Source organism: Cucurbita pepo, chromosome LG01 (genome assembly GCF_002806865.2).
Source record: "Cucurbita pepo subsp. pepo cultivar mu-cu-16 chromosome LG01, ASM280686v2, whole genome shotgun sequence".
NCBI classification, from domain to species: Eukaryota; Viridiplantae; Streptophyta; class Magnoliopsida; order Cucurbitales; family Cucurbitaceae; genus Cucurbita; species Cucurbita pepo.
The window spans coordinates 7175320-7192659 of NC_036638.1; the positions used below are offsets into that span (position 1 = coordinate 7175320).

At 35.8% G+C, this 17340-nt stretch overlaps 1 protein-coding gene across 1 annotated transcript; it reads right to left on the reverse strand.

Moving 5' to 3' along the window:
• Positions 1–291: 291 nt before the first annotated feature.
• LOC111790243 (beta-galactosidase) lies at positions 292–7329 on the reverse strand. The gene is made up of 18 exons (XM_023671108.1): positions 7130–7329; positions 6910–7042; positions 6304–6543; positions 5783–5929; positions 5624–5702; positions 5172–5355; positions 4994–5059; positions 4117–4356; positions 3818–4024; positions 3102–3405; positions 2785–2944; positions 2590–2698; positions 2303–2438; positions 2144–2199; positions 1761–2060; positions 1546–1668; positions 756–1448; positions 292–607 (listed from the first exon to the last, which is right to left on the reverse strand). The coding sequence occupies exons 2-18, from the start codon at positions 7037–7039 to the stop codon at positions 437–439; spliced, it is 3345 nt and encodes a 1114-aa protein (XP_023526876.1). The 5' UTR covers positions 7040–7042; positions 7130–7329; the 3' UTR covers positions 292–436.
• Positions 7330–17340: the final 10011 nt, after the last annotated feature.

The following is a 17340-nucleotide window of genomic DNA, read 5'->3' on the forward strand; positions in this document are numbered from 1 at the left end:
TCTATCGTTTTTCCCTTACTCATCTATCTCCTAACCCAAAATTTCGTCTACCGGTTATGAAATAAAGACCCTAACTTTCATCCGTCTTTCAAATGGCTACAACTATTCAAAATTTACGGACACGATCGAAACACGTCCTAAACTTCTAGGTCAAAATTGTCCCTTGTGTCTAACTCATTTTTCTATAATCCATCCCTAATTCAAACTCCCAAACTCACTCTCTTCAGCCACACCTCGTCTTAGAGGTACCCAAAATCTTCAGCTTCTAAGAGCCCAGATATCAAAATGAGATGGAAACAACAAAGGGATATCCATTATCTCAACAAGATCATGAAATCCATAGCAACACTGCCATTATTTGTAATGTTTATTTAATGTGAGCCACAGACAACCAGGAATAAGTTCTTTACTTGGTTGAATGTTGATGCCAAATTCACTACACTGGAAGTTGGGATCTGTAAGCATCATAGGCAGAAGTAGATGGAGTTACTGGACAGAACCTGATCGAGAACGAGTACGGCACCGGAGGAAGTAAATACTCCTCGTGTACGCAGGGAGACCAGCTATCATCTCCTCCCACACCCATGTGCTTGTGGTCGAGATGAACCTACACGACACCACGACGAAACTAAGAGCTTAGAACATAGAGGACGAGTAAAAAGTCAACAGAAGAATCAGATCAGAGGATATCAAACCAGCACATTCTTAAGAAACTTTTAGCTCAGAAGTTATGTTGGATAAACTGATATAATTACCTCAATGTCATCTCCCTCAACAAGCTCCTCGTTGTGTTCTGCACGGTCAAGCTCGGCAGAGGAGTAGTAGCTTGCACTCATTTGCATAGGCGGCGAGCTTCCGTATATCGAGGCATAGATTCCGATACCATCCTTGTTTTCAAGAGTTACCCACCTGACATCAGTCCTGCCTGAAGATTCTCCAGGGACAATGTATGGAACATGCATTTCAGATACGTTCTTCTCATAAACTCCGACATGAGCAGCTGCTTTTCGATCAGGATAACACTCGAATGGCCCTCTTCCGTACCATCTGACCCGGTCCATAGATTTATCCAGATTAAACTTGACTCCCACGCGTGGCAAAGGAGGAAGATTTGGACTTGGTTGTACTTTGCAGTCCACAATCACATCTCCAGAACCGAAAATCGTGTATGTCATATCCACTTGAATTAAGATATTTGATTTCTCCGAGTCAGAGGAAGAAGCCTGCTGATCATCACTCCCGACACCGAGAAAAACGATCGCAACTTTCACATAATGTTCTGTTGTACTAAGTATGGAACATCTTTCGGCAGTGAAAGAGAGGCTGTCAATATGGGCAGCTTTCCACAAGGAAAAATAACTACATGAACCTCCACCTTTGTCATTATCAGTAGGCGCCCTCCAGAAGGAAGGCATGATGCCCTTAATTATCAGAGGAACTCCTTTAACCTACAAGTCAATACTCAAACATCAGGACTCCCTAGTTCTCTGGAACGGCCTAAGGGGCTAAGGGGCATAGTGAAAATCCAATCATATATTATATTACCTTCCAGCTTTCAAGTGTTCCAGTTTGAACATCTAATTTAATCTCCCATAAGTCCTGCTGGTAGACTCGAACCGTATCCCCAAGAATTTCACTAAGTAAAGTAGAATTTTCATTCTTGATGGACTGCAAATCATTACATATTTTCCACAGTTAATTTATATTATTGGAATGGTAAACTCTCTGAATTAGTTTAATCAATGTATATAAGCACTTACATGAGGAAAAAATTCTCGCTTCATCGGCAACTGGACTTGTGATGACGAAATGGTGTGACCAGCGTCGACCCATCGCGTTGAGTGCAGACGTTTCACAGATACGGTTAGAAAGAACTCTAATGCAGGTGATGAAGCCCATAGATCATACCATGGACTTGATTGCCAGTCAATATTATGAGTTCCCTGAGGACCTAAAACAGGAAGAGAGAGAATTCCATTTCCAAGTTCAAGACCATCACCATAAATGCTCCAACTGAACTCCAAACCCTCTGTTGTTGTAAAGAAATGAGCATTCAGAACCTGTAAAATGGAAATTCAATGTAAAACATCTCCCTCCAAGCTTCAATATATGATGAAATAATCTAGTCAGGCATCTGAAGAACCTGAAGTGTTCCATCCTTGAACGAAAACTTGATTTCCTGATAGAGATTCTTGACCTCTGAGTTTTGCAAATTTGAAAACTTGTCAGTAACATACACGATGCTTTCGAAAGTGTTGCTCATCACATCACTATATAAATAACAAGATGATTTTCAATTTACCATTTAGTGCAGGATGTGGAGTTCGATCTGGCCATGTCACACCGTTCATACAAAAAACCGAATCATTTGGGATATCTCCAAATTCACCTCCATATGCCCATCGCTTCCTGCCATTGCCAACCTCCTTCAATAGTGCCTAGATCAAGAAGAAAAACCTTTTGAAACTAATGTAGAAAAGGGTTAAACACCTCAAAGGTAATGATTAGAAAGTAGTTTGCAGCATATAAAATTAGAAAAATGAAGCAGATAATTCATAAGTAGAACAAACAAACAGCTGATCTCAAAACCTGATCAACCCAATCCCAGATAAACCCTCCTTGGAGACCAAAGGTGTTGTCAATTGCTTCCCAATATTTATGAAGATTCCCAGTGCTGTTTCCCATTGAATGAGAGTACCTATTGTTTTTTGAAGATGTATAACATTAAACAAAACCAACAATGAAAATTTTATAGGATTATCCATAGTTATTGACAAGACTCACTCGCAGAGGATCAAAGGACGAGTTTCATCGGGATCGTTAGCAATCTTCACAATGTCCCACACACGCATGTACATGGGACAAATTATATCAGTAGAAGAGGTTCTAGACCCTCCTCCTTCATAGTGCAACACTCGAGAAGGATCTTTTCCGCGAATCCAGCCTACACCAATGTTTATGAGTTGAAAACTTTCTTGCATAAATAAAAAATATTGTGTGCGTCGAGATTAAATTGGCCTTGCAAGCATCAAACAAGAGTATCCAAGTATTTCTTACTATTAGAACTAACTCAAAGATAGAATTAAACCAAAATGACATACCAGCTAGAGCAGAGTGGTTGGGTCCATATCCAGACTCATTTCCCAAGGACCAAACTATAATACAGGCATGATTCTTGTCTCTTTCCACCATTCCTATTACGCGATCCAACATTGCAGCAGCCCAACTTGGTTGCAAAGTTGGATGCTTCACATGTCCGGAAAGATCAAAACCATGTGTTTCTATGTTGGCCTCGTCTACCATGTACATGCCAAACAAATCACACAGCTCGTACCATCGAGGGTGTTGTGGATAATGGCTGTTTCTCACCGCATTAATGTTGTTTTGCTTCATTAGGACCAAATCCTGCAACCACATGAAAAACAAACAACTAACTCGCCATATGAGTATCATCACTACGGCCTATAAACTATGCCTCTTTAGTGTAAGACGTGACAAATAAAGAAATGGAAAAAAGTTGAATGCATACCGCTAAACAAAGGTAGGTGAGTCAATTCAAACTTTAAACTTCGGTTTCATCAATTTAAACCTTGAACGAGCATAGTAGTTTAAATCTAATACAGCAATAAATAGTGCAATTGAACCCATTAATTAGTTAAGTTTCCATTTTCTTTTGAAGATTTGCAACTAGCTACGAATGTCCTAATAGATTATACTATTTTTGGGGGACCAGTTTTTCTAATTGTGTTCTATGCTTTTATTAAATTGGATTTTAGCATTTTTGTTTCAATTTTTACAAACAAAAATAAAGCGTTACCTTAACCATGCAGGACTCTATATTCGTCTTCCCGAGCCGTGGATGATGTTCATGCCTGTTCACGCCTCTGATCACCACTGGACACCCATTGACGAGTAGCTGTTTTGGAGCTTTCGTTATACTTCTTATTCCAACTAGGCATGATTCACAGTCGATAATCTTATCTGATGAGTCTTTCAGAAGAACAATAAGAGTGTAGAGATGTGGCTGTTTGCAAGCAAAAAGAAGAGATTAAAAATTAGCAAGCAGTGACAAAGAAAGAGAAGAGAAAGTAGCAGATTATTGAGAATCTTCAAAACCTGCTCTGCAGACCAAAGCTTAGGCTTTTCCATTCTTCCCCCAAGTACATAACCATGGAACCCCAGGGTGGTGGCAGAGAGCAGAGAAAGCTTAACACTGGCCACGTTTGATGAGAGAAGATCAGCAATGCCTTCATGATTGTCCAAGGTTCCATTGTCAAACAATACTGCTTCTAGCTTATAATCGTTAAGAAAATTTTCCTTCTTCGTTTCAAGAGAGTTGTCAATTTTCACTTCAACCTGTAAGATGAACATGAAGTTTGAGAAATTATGCCATCAAGCTAACAAAATCAATTTCTGGCCCATAAGGCTCCAATTTTTTGGTTTATGAAAGTTTGAGCGTTTTATTTTTACAATCAAAGTTTATGGGCCAATTTTTTTTATGGCTAAATTACAAAAAATACCCCGTTGCTACCTGTTTTAACAATATCCTTCCTGATTCAAAAATTGCAATATTACCTTTAACCTTTCACATACGTTTCAAAACAATATTTAGAGCATGTTGGACGAAAATTGGAACTTGAAACAATGTAGCGACAAAGAATAAAAACAGGGACCCAAATACTGCCACACTCCTTCCAAATCCCAATTTGCATCCAAAATTCTAACGGATTTCAACTTCAAATGTAGTTTTGAAACATCTATGAAATGTAAAGGTTAATATTGCAACTCTTGTTTCGATACATCAGGCACTTTTCCTGTGATATACATACACACACATATATGTAACCATTTGAGAAGTAGAAGCATCAACCGTTTGTCGAATTGAACATTTCGACCCAAATACTTTAAAATGTAAGTTAACACTTAATGTGATAACGTATCATTTTATTCAAAAAATAATAACAAAAGTCTGTACCGAAAGCATATAGCGTACCTGTATATCAGCCCAAGAAAAATCCTCCCCAACATGAGACTTGAAAAAGTAGTCCCCTATGAATACCTACATACAAACCAACTCCAATCACAAACAAACCAACATAACTGACTAACAACACTTGCAAAACTTTCCATAAAAAGCTGAAAGTAGAGTAGAGAAAAGATTGAAAAAAAACCTGAGGTTTGGATAAAAGAAGGACGTCACGATGAATCCCTGAGAGCCACCACTGGTCTTGGTCCTCAAGGTAAGAACCATCGCTCCATCTTAACACTTGAACGGCAAGAACATTCTTGGACTTTGAGCCACATGGATGGCAATATTCTGTTATTTCAAACTCTGCTGGTAGTCTGCTGTCCTGACTGACCTAACCATAACCACACCAAAAATTTAACTCTTCGAAAGAGTCTCAGATTTCATATTCAACACTATAATCTCCTAACTTTGAAGTTGCTATAAATACTAATTTCACCAAACCCCTCCAAATGACCACACGTTCATTTGGCACAGTCTACTAAAACCCACAAACCAAATCTATTTTCTCATAAGAAAACCAGCACAAAAGAGAGCAAAACTATCAAAGACAACAGATGTATGACAAATAAATTTGCCTTACAAGCGACCGCTTACCTGTATCCTACGAGACTCCCATTTATCCACACAAAAAATGCAGAATCAACAGCTTCAAAGTGCAACAAAATTCTACGACCTGTCAAATGTAATGAGTATTGCTTCTTATCTTTCTAGAAAACAGGAAAAAAGAGAGAAAAAAAAATGAAGAAAAAGAACCTTTCCATTCTTCTGGAAGATGGAAATAAGTTCTGTAGCAGCCTGTAGGATTGTCCTCAGGAACATGCGGAGGATCGAGAGGGAAGGGATACACAACGTTGGTATAAATGGGCCGATCAAATCCATGCATCTGCCAGTTTGAAGGAACTGTTCCAAATAGTCAACAAATAAAAAGTTCATCAGACAAAAACATGTGTTTATCCAACAACGTTAAAGAAGAGAAACAGATGTCCTCTATTCCTCTTTTGTTCTCCTAAAGATTCATTATGCAAAAGAAAGCTATGGTCCAACTTTTTTAAACTAAAACAATTCAATTTGGATAAACCAATCCATCAAACCAGGCGTCATGGGGCTCTCGAGATCTTAACACCAGGCAGGACCTTGGAGGGTATCTCCAAACACCCTTATGAATATGGCTAATTAAGTTTAGGCTAGAAATAGAGAGCCTCATGCAAAAAAAGATAGTCATCCACACCAAATTCACAGATATCTAACTGATTCATCGGAGCATTGAAATATACCTGGCAAAGTTGTCCATTCAGAATCCTCAAATGCACTTCCATGAAAATCCTCTGGAACGCTCGTTGGACTAGCGGCCAAGTAAAACTTCCAATAACCAGATAGAGACTTAATGAAAGGTAAGCCCTTGACCCAGAAAGCAGCACTATCAAGAGCACTTTGAACAGCATCATCATTCCAAACAGCCGAGTTAGACACCAGAAAATCTACCTTACTACGATCATGCCAGTACTTTAAACATCCTAAAATACACAAACCACCAGAATTTGCTGCAATTAGGGTACTGGTAAAGAACACTCAAACAACGACGAGTTTAGTTTTACTCGAAAAGATCCATACATTCATGATTTAGAAGTGTTTTCTTCATCTAAATAATCTCAAATGTTACACCCAAAACCATTCTCTCTCGCTGGCAGACTGCTTACATTCAAATAATCAAAAGTGCATTAAAAAATCAATGTTAACCAGCATCAAGGGCTCTAAATTCCAAGGGCAAACAAGAAGGTAAGAGATTCAAATTCTGACCAATTAATTTCCATAATCCACAGAGAAAACCTATTTTTCCAACACCATCCATCACAACAACAAATTAAAAACATAAGTAATACCTTCAACAGAATCCTGGCAGCGTAGAGGAACATGAGAATCTCTCTTCTTCCACTTGATGAAATTTGGGTCTTCCCACACCTTGTAACCATTATCAGAGGGAATGAGAAGCTTAGCGCCCAAAACAGCCATGACCTAACACACGCACCAATGTTTTCAACATTAAACCATGAAATCTGAACACAAACCAAGAAACAAAATGGGTGAAATCTGAGACAATACCTGAAGCGTTTGAAGATCAAAGAGCGATCGAAGTGTTAGATCCAAATTTAATCTCGGGAGAGATTCTTCATATCCGGCAATGCTTGATCACGTAACAATGCCGATTATCGCACATAAATACTGTAATTGGACGAATAATTTTGAAAGCCAATGTCAATCAGGGAGTGGCAACTGTGGAGTGAAGAAGGATATCTGTTTCTGATCTTATCCCCCAAGGAAAGTGTCTTTACAATAGTGTTGACTTTGTCTCCATTTTTTTNTTCCTAAATATATTTTTATATCAGAAGATAAACGGTAAAAATATAACTAATATTAAAAATAAATAAAAATTGAGAATTTTATCCAATTATTTTATAAACCATTATTGTAAAAAAAAAAATATTTATATATATATATTTAAACTTAAATAATAATTTTATAATTTTTTTTTCATTTACTAAATTAAATTAAAAAAAAGATTTTTAAAGTATTAAAAATATTTTACAAAACTATATAACATTTTTATCTTTATCTTTATAATATTAATTATAAATAAGCGACAAATATATATTAATAATTGTTTCAAATATAGAAGGTTGTTCTGGATAATGTTTCTATGTGCACAAATTTGGTTTAAAGAATAGTTTTCATTTTTTTAAAAACATAATAATATTTATATATTTAACATTTTTCAATATAATTTTTATCTCAATCCCTTCATTTTATATTTTATATTCCGTCCCTAGAAATTGATTCGACATATTTTATTTTATAAAAATCATTATTGTTCCCCAGTCTCAAAAAGCTAACCCTATTAACCGAAACATATAACTTCAATGCACATATTTTTCCGAGCTTACTTATTTGATTGCTGACCAGTCGATGGTGGGCGAAACGATTCAAGTAGTACGTCGACGTTACATGAACCAATATAATATTCATAAGACCATAAGGTTTGAATATTAGTACCATATTGATTGATGGGCCAAATTTGATGAGCAAAAACAATACAAATTAAGGGCCCAAAGGTAATGGAAAACATAAATACAAGGCTTGAATTCAATCAGTATGGCTATGATTATGCTTGTTTCACTTTCAATTCTTATTGGCTATCAAATACCTAAAAATGTTTGTGTTTGTGTGTGCCACACACCTATCATGGAGGCAGCCCAAATTTGTTCTTGCCTCCAAGCCTACCACACCACGCATTCACTAGCAGACATGTAAGTTTGGCTGATGGTAATACGTAACAGGTTAAAGTGGATAATATCTATTAACAGACATTGGACGGTGTGCCAGCAAGGACGTTGAGCCCTCAAATAGGGTGGATTGTGAGATCCTATATCGGTTGGAGAGGAGAACAACATATTCTTTATAAGGGTGTGAAAACCTTTCACTAGCAGACTTGTTTTAAAACGTGAGGTTGACAACAATGTGTAATGGGCCACAACGGACAAGGACTTGAATTGTTACAAATGGTATTAGAGTAAGACACTAGACAGTGTGCTAGCAAGGACGTCAGACTCCCAAGGGGAGTGGATTGTGAGATCCCACATCGATTGGAGAGGGGAATGAAACATTTTTTATAAGGGTGTGGAAACCTCTCACTGACAGACACGTTTTAAAACTGTGAGCGTAACAGGTCAACACGAACAATATCTGCTAGCGGTAGACTTAGACTCTTACCCTAACTTCTTACTAAAAGATATAGGTATATCATGTTAGTTGAACTGTGTTCATTTTGACATCAATATCGATGAGTTCATGAATGTACTCATAAGTTCGAGTTTTGGTGTGTAAGACATTAAAGGATTTGTGGACTTATTTGCCTCTCCTCGATGCTGCCTCCTTATGCTCCTTCCCTTTTGACCCTTTCTGTTCCTCAGCTGCTTTTCTTTGCTTTCATTGTGTTTCTTTTGGTCAACTCTTTATTATTATTATTATTATTATTATTATTTATTTATTTATTTATTTATTTCAAAATTTGATAATTGATTTTTGAAATTATTTTGGTACTTTGGATTTGTGATATCTAGACATTTTCATTTTTTAGATATCTAACTGACACACAAAAATAATGATGTTGTCTCCAAATTTCATTCCAAAAAATAATAATAAAACTCATCATTTTTATGGGTTTTCTAATAAATTATGTCCATTAATTTTTTTTTTTTGTTATTTTTAAAGGAATTAATGGTTTTTTTTTTCTCGAGAAAACTGGATAATTTTAAAAAATAAAATAAAATAACCGAGAGAAAAGAGTCTCCCAAAATTGCTTCACCCAGCCACAGAAGGTAATCTTCGATTGAGATTTGTGAAATCTCAAGAGAGTGGAACAAAATATTCCTTATAAGGGTGTAGAAACCTCTTCCTAATATACTTGTTTTAGAACTGTGAAGCTAAAAGTGATACGTAATGGGGCAAAGTGGACAATATTAGTTAGCGGTGGACTTGAATTGTTATAAATGACATAAGAGGTAGACAACAAACGGTGTGTCAGCTAGAATACTGCCCCCAAGGGTGTGGATTGTGTGTGGAAACCTCTTTTTAACACATATTTTTAAACCGTGAGATTGACAACGATACGTAATAGACCAAACCGTGGTCTTGTTTCTCGTCAATATTCTAAATAATCAATGAAGCAGTTTCAGCTCATAGTAAACGACAATTCTAAGTTTTAAAAATGTAACAACTTCTGCCAGCTTTAATAATCTTTTAAATTTTTTTTGACTTGCTAGCATTTACTTTCTTATAAATTTGCTGACCAGATTCCAAGACTAACAACATCCACAGAGAATGAGACATCACGATCACGATTAAGTTTGAAGGATATATCCGAGATGAATAAATAAATAAATCATTCTTAATCTAAATTTTTTAAAATAATAATTTGATAAATATTTTGTAATTTTTATTTAAAATTTAAAAAAAAAATGAACTTAGGGTTACATTAAAAAAAAAAAAAAAAAAAAACTTATTATTTATTTCTTTTTCTTTTTGAATTTTATCTAATTTTTTTTTATTATTATGGCGGCGTTTTGCATTAATTCATTTTGTCGTTAATAGAAACAACCGCTTTTAAAAAAAGAGGCTCTGACTCTTTTCTAAAAAGAAAAAAAAACAACATAAGATTTAACATAAAAGGCTAATTTTACTATTAAAAATAATATATATATATATATATATTTTTTTTTTTCAGCTGTAATTAATTAATTAATAATAACAGCCTTCCAAAAACTACTTAAAAAAAGTTAAGGGTATTTATTTATTTATTTTTATAGAAAATGATTATTTATTTATTATTATTATTTTTTTAAATTCTAAAGCACATAAAACAATTTCTTAAACTGGCTACCAAATATATCTTCCTTTTATTGTTTTTTTTTTTTTTTTTTTAAGTTTAAACTCATAAAAAAAATTAAAAAAACATATATTTTATTATTTATTTATTTATATTTTAAAGTTTGAATGTATGGAGGTAATTGATTGGGTCCATACTTGAATTTAAAAATTAATGGCAATACATCAATAATCATGTCACACCCATATAAATTTATTTATTTATTTATTTATTTATTTATTTATTTATGTTTTAAATAAAATGGATTATGACATTTATCATAGAAATTCACTCGAACTTGGAGGATGCTTTTCATTGTCCATGATCATTGAACTTAGCTTATCAAGTTTATGTGATGGGTGCTTTAATTTTGGGATTTAAATAATTAATTTGTCTTTTTTTTTTTTCTTTTATAAAGGAATTTTTAATTTTAGAGTCGGGTTTTTGATTTTACTTAGAAATCATGTTGTAACGTTTCATGTCTAGGATTCGGATTATGATTTGGAATCTTGATTCGATCCTTGAAAGCTACGACATTTCTTGTAACATGACCTTATCTACTTGTCTTGAGCTGATTCTAAGATGGAAGAAAGACTTGTAACGACCCAGATCCACTGGGAGCAGATATTGTCCTCTTTGGGCTTTTTCTTTCGAGCTTCCCCTCAAGGCTTTAAAACGCGTCTGCTAGGGGAAGGTTTCCACACTCTTATAAACGGTGGTTTGTTCTCATCCCCAACCAATGTGGGACATCACAACAACAATAACAGTGAGATCACACATCAGTTGGAGAGAGGAACAAAACAAACATTGTAAGGAGCTAAAACAGACAATATCTACTAGAGGTGGGTTTGGGTTGTTACAAATGGTATCAAAGCCAGTCATGAACGATACGAGACACTGGTCAGAATAGGGTCTTTTTTAAAAAAAAACCATGAGATTGATGATGAAACGTAACGGGCCATAACAGACAATATCTATTAGCAGTGACCTTGGACTACTACAAATGAAATCAGAGCCAGACACCAAACGGTGCGGCAACGAAGACACTAGACCCCAATTATTTCGTGTCGTGAGAGAAGGTTGGAAACATATAATAATTCCAATAACTAAGAAAAAAAGAAAAAAAGGTGTCCAAATCCATGGTAGGTGTGGAACAAGGTTCTTTAACAAAACAACAACAAAATTTGAAGAAAAGATGATTAGCTAAAGAAGAGAGTGATGCAAGTTTGGGTAAAGTGAAGGTCAAATCAAGATGGATGATACTGTTGATGAACAAGGTTTGGTGTTGTTCATCATGTGCTTCATCTTCTTCTTCTTCTTCTACCCATCATCATCATCATAGTTCACTCACTATATTTTGTGTTCATGTATTTCATATATATTCTTTATGCATCTATTCTTATATATATATATATATATATATATTGTTTGGCATCTATAACAACCAACAAAAAGAGCATCTTGACCCCCAATAAACCAGCAAAACAACTTGGAATCATGTACAGACCAAACATTACTTTCATAAAACTTTTCCAACCCATCAAATTCAAATTCATCCGTTCATCAAGTTTAGTAATGAACCGAACGACCTTATTGTTCTTGCTCATGATTAGAATTTTTTTTTGAATGAACGAGTTTTTATTCCTCTATTTGTAAAGTAATGAGTATCTGTTTTGAAAGAATGTTTTTATGCTTTTCTTAAAATTTTATGTATTTCTTATATGAATGTGGAAATTTCTCTCTAGTAGACGCGTTTTAAAACTGTGAGGTTGACGGTGATAAGTAATGGGCCAAAACGGACAATATCTGTTAATAGTGGACTTGGGCTGTTACAATGGTAGCAAAGCTAGACACTGGGCAGTGCCCCAAAAGAGGTAAATTGTGAGATTCCAAATCGGTTGGAGAGTGGAACGAAACATTTCTTATAAGGATGTGAAAATCTCTCCCTAGCAGACGCGTTTTAAAACCGTGAGGCTGACGGTGATACGTAATTAGCCAAAACGGACAACAGACGCGTTTTAAAACCGTGAGGCTGACGGTGATACGTAATTAGCCAAAACGGACAATGTCTATTAGCGGTGGGCTTGAGCTATTACAATAGTATTAGAACCAAACATCGGGCAATATGTCAGCAACAAGAGGGTAGATTGTGAGATCTTACATCAGTTTTAAAATGTGAGACTGACGATAAAATGTAACGGACCAAAACAGACAATATCTGCTAACAGTGTAGTTACAATTTTTTTTTTTTATTCGAACCCCAAATTTAAATCTTTGAACGGAATCAAGAATATAGCCTCATTCTTAGATTGATATAATCAACCCTACCTTTATTAGATGTGAAAGAAATTCCCAATCATAGATATATTCTCACACAACAAGCATGTCTGTCACACACACCGTTCAATCAACTAATCATCAAACGGGTCGAGTCGAAAATGGATATACAATTGAAGGGAAGTGACAGTAAAGACGAGTCACATAGCACTAGCTAAGATCAAGAGATGCTCGTGGCAAAGACTATATAGTTTTATTTAATTTCCTTTAAAGTTGAATAAGTACTCTTTATGTTATGTTGTGTTGAATGCAGTCAGTTCAAATCGCACTATTAATGCTTTCAGTAGTAGAGCAGCAGTTTGTTCTGCAACATGGCCCTCCCCAACCCTCTAAGTGCTTCCATAATTTTTATGCTGTGAGACATGGTGGCATCTAAAACCCTAATCTCTTTCCTTTAAAGATATATGCTCTTCAAAAGTTATGTATATATATTATATAATCCCCTTTTCTTTCTATCACATCATTCTTTTTCTTTTTAGATTTTTTCTCGATTTGTAATCAGGGTAACGATCGTTCCACGTATACGTATATCGTTATCGTTTGAGGGAGGGATACTGTTTACATTAGGGTTAAATCTTCAGGGTTTTAGTGTGTTTGTCCTAATTTGAATGTAATTCTATATGTTATAAGACGTTTTAGCTTTTTTTTAGGCTTAAAAGTATCGACATAGATTGAAGGTGATGAAGCTTTTGTTGTTCGTAAAATGTCGGTTTAGGGTTGTTACAAAAATCCTGCCAAATTAGGAAAAGTTGAGAGATCTTCTACTACTCTGCGTCGAGAGAACTAACGTACGTCAAAGCAATTACGTTGAGAGATTTCGTTATAAGGGTGTGAGAGATCTTCTACTACTTTGCACGTACGTGAGATTTCATTATAAGGGTGTGAGAGATCTTCTACTACTCTGCACGTACGTCAAAGCAATTACGTTGAGAGATTTCGTTATAAGGGTGTGAGAGATCTTCTACTACTTTGCACGTACATGAGATTTCATTATAAGGGTGTGAGAGATCTTCTACTACTCTACACGTACGTCAAAGCAATTACGTTGAGAGATTTCGTTATAAGGGTGTGAGAGATCTTCTACTACTTTGCATCGAGAGAACAGACGTACGTCAAAGCAATTACGTTGAGAGATTTCGTTATAAGGGTGTGGAAACCTCTCCCTAGTTGATGCGTTTTAAAACCGTGAGGTTGATGGCGATGACTGTTAGGAATTGCTGATCTCCTCAATGGTACGATATTGTCCACTTTGAGCATAAGCTCTCATGGTTTTGCTTTGGGCTTCCGCAAAAGGCCACGTACCAATGAAGATCTATTCCTTTACTTATAAACTCATGATCATTCCCTAAATTAGCCAACGTGGGAGCACTCCCAACAATAACAGGTCAAGCAGGTGTCGAGACATCTTATTACTCTATTAGGGTTTCATATCTCACAACATTTTTTATATCCATCGAGAAAACACAACATATCTCGACACAATTACGTTGACAAAAGAAACTCCAAAGCTCACGATTCATCATATGACCTACGATTAATCTCGAACCTAGTTGATTAAGGTAAGACTTTTTCCGATTGCCCGACACTCGAGTGGCCAAAGATCTCTCTTTAGAAGATTAGGTTTGCTCTTTCCTCTTTTGCCATCACACCATAGGGTTCATAGAGAAAGGTTAGGTATACTCCACAAAGGGAAGACACAAAAGCTAAGTCTATGGCTGTGTGTGTTAGTCTGTGGAAGCTATGTGTTTGGCAGACAAGAAAGAAAATGAACTGAAAACCCATAAAAAAAAATATATAAAATAAATAACATTGGGGAAGTTGAAATTCTTATAGGAACCTTTTAAAGTGGACAAATCTTTTTAACACAAATCTTCCTTCAAATAATTACCTGCTTTTTTCGGACCCACGTTCATACACGTTTCGTTCCCCTCTCCAACCAATATGAGATTTTACAATCCATCCCTTTTCGGGGCTCAACGTCTTCACTGACACACCGCCCGGTGTCTACCTCTGGTGCCAGTTATAACAGTCTGAGCCTACCACTAGCAAATATTGTCCTCTTTGGACTTTCCCTTAAAAAAAAATTTAAAACTCGTATGCTAGGGAGATGTTTCCACACTCTTATAAAGAATGTTTCCTTCCCCTCTCCAACCGGTGTGGGATCTCACAATCCACAGCCGTTCAGGGCTCAGCATCCTCACTAGCACACCACCTAGTGTCTAACTCTGATGTCATTTATAATAGTCCAACCTTACCGCTAGCAGATATTATCCTCTTTGGGCTTTTCCTTCAGAGCTTCCCCTCAAAGTTTTTAAAACTCATATGTTAGAGAGATGTTTCCACACCCTTATAAACATCAACATGGGATCTCACATTAACGTCTAGAGATTTGATAGAATCTCTTAACTCGATGAAAAAGATTATCCCAAGCTTTGAATCTCTGTGTCCCTGTTTGTGGGTTATGTGACCTAATCGTAAGGGTTAACCTAATTTATACGTATTGATCACTCTGTAAGTGTGTTCATTCAAAGCACTAACTAATCGGGTATTTTAACATTCAAAGATTTGATAGAATCCCTTTTAACTCGATTAAAAAAAAAAAAAAAATTCTCCTTAGCTTTGAATTTGTTTGTCCCTATTTGTGGGTTGCCAACCCTATATAATGATTTATATATTCTATGTATTTGATTAACAAAGAAGCCACATCATTTCCAATAAGGTCACATCCAATAGGGTATATATATATATACACACACACATAATCACTTCTTTAATATATAGTTTAGCAATAGAATGAAGAATATAATTTGAGTGTGACTTCTCTCTTCTTACCACTATCTATGGTTAAACGTTGCCTTATTAGACGAGACTCTACCTATATATATGCTTCGTTAATGGACCGATCTAAATAATTTAAATATTTCGAGTCCTTAATGGACTATAATTCGAGACTTTAAATTTTCATATCAGCTATGGGTCGGGTCGAACTTTAAAGCTTAACCCATTTTATTTTTATTTAATTTAAGAAACATAGCTTTTGTGAGCACTATGTTGTGAGTACAAATTTGTTTGAAGAGTGAGTACTCTTGTCTTATAATGGTTGAGTCCATCCTTGCAAGAAAGGGGACAACTTTATTAGCACCACATGATTTATGGGTCTTCCAAATCTATGACCAATGTTTATTAGATATATACCTTTGTTTCCACTTCATGATTCTTTATCTTTTTTCCAATTAAAAAGTGATGTCTCTTTTTTTTTTTTTTTTAATTGTTTTTTTTTATGTATAAATCGTCAGCTCGGGCCCACTGCTAACTCGTTTGTTAGGAAGATGTTTCCGAATCTCACAATCCACCCTCCTTGAAGGCCTAGCATTCTCGAGAGGCTGCACACTAGGCTCCAAATCTCACAATCTACTCCCCTTGTGGGCCCAGTGTTATGCTAGTACAAGGAGAAGTTTCCAAATCTCAAAATCCATCTCCTTGTGGGCCCAATGGACCCAGTGTTCTGCTAACACGTTTGCTAGGGAGAGGTTTCCAAATCTCACAATCTACACTCTTGGGCACAGTGTCCTGCTCTGTTAAGGAGAGGTTTCCAGATTTCACAATTCACCCCTTTAGAGGCCAACATCCTCGAGACGCTGCACACTAGGCTCCAGATCTCATAATCCACCCCTTGTGAGCCCAGTGTTCTGATAGCACTTACGCTATGGAGAGGTTTCCAAATCTCACAATCCACCTCTTGTGGGCCCAGTGTTCTGCTAGCACATCTGCTAGGGAGAGGTTTTCAGATCTCATAATCTACGCCCTTGGGGCTTAATGTCCTGCTCTATTAGGGAGAGGTTTCCAAATTTCACAATTGACCCCTTTAGGGGCCAGCGTCATCGCTGCACATCGCCTAGTATTTGAGTCTGATATCATTTGTAGCAGCCCGAACCCATTAGCAGATATTGTTTTATTTGGGCTTTCCCTTCTGGGCTTTCGCTTCAAGTTTTAAAACACGTTTGCTAGTGACAGAATGCTTTGTTCCCATTTCCAACAGTCATGAACAAGGATTAAACTGTCACAAAATTAAAGATATAGAATTAAATTGTAATATACTAAAACTTAAGAACTCGTACGAAGTTAATACAGAGACTAAATCGTTATAAACTAAAGTTCAGAGACTAAATTGTTATTTTCACGAAAGTTCATAATTAATAACTAAAAAAAAGTTTAATTTCGAGTCATCCAAGCATTAAACAAGAACTAATCTCCTTTTTCCCTTTATGAACCAACCCTAAACAAATTATGTCAATTTAAACACAAAGTCAAAAAATACTATAACCAAGATCTAATCACCAAAATCTATGGCCATATGGTGGAAAGCTTTTCAAGAAAGCCATTTACAAAAGCTAATTAAATCGTTAATTATTCAATTAACATGCTTTAATTGCGCGTCTCATTCAAATCATACTGATACACATTGAAAAATCATGATGGTGCTAACCTAAGCTATACGACGATATGAATACTATATAGTTATAACATATGTATACTCGACACGTCTTAATATTCT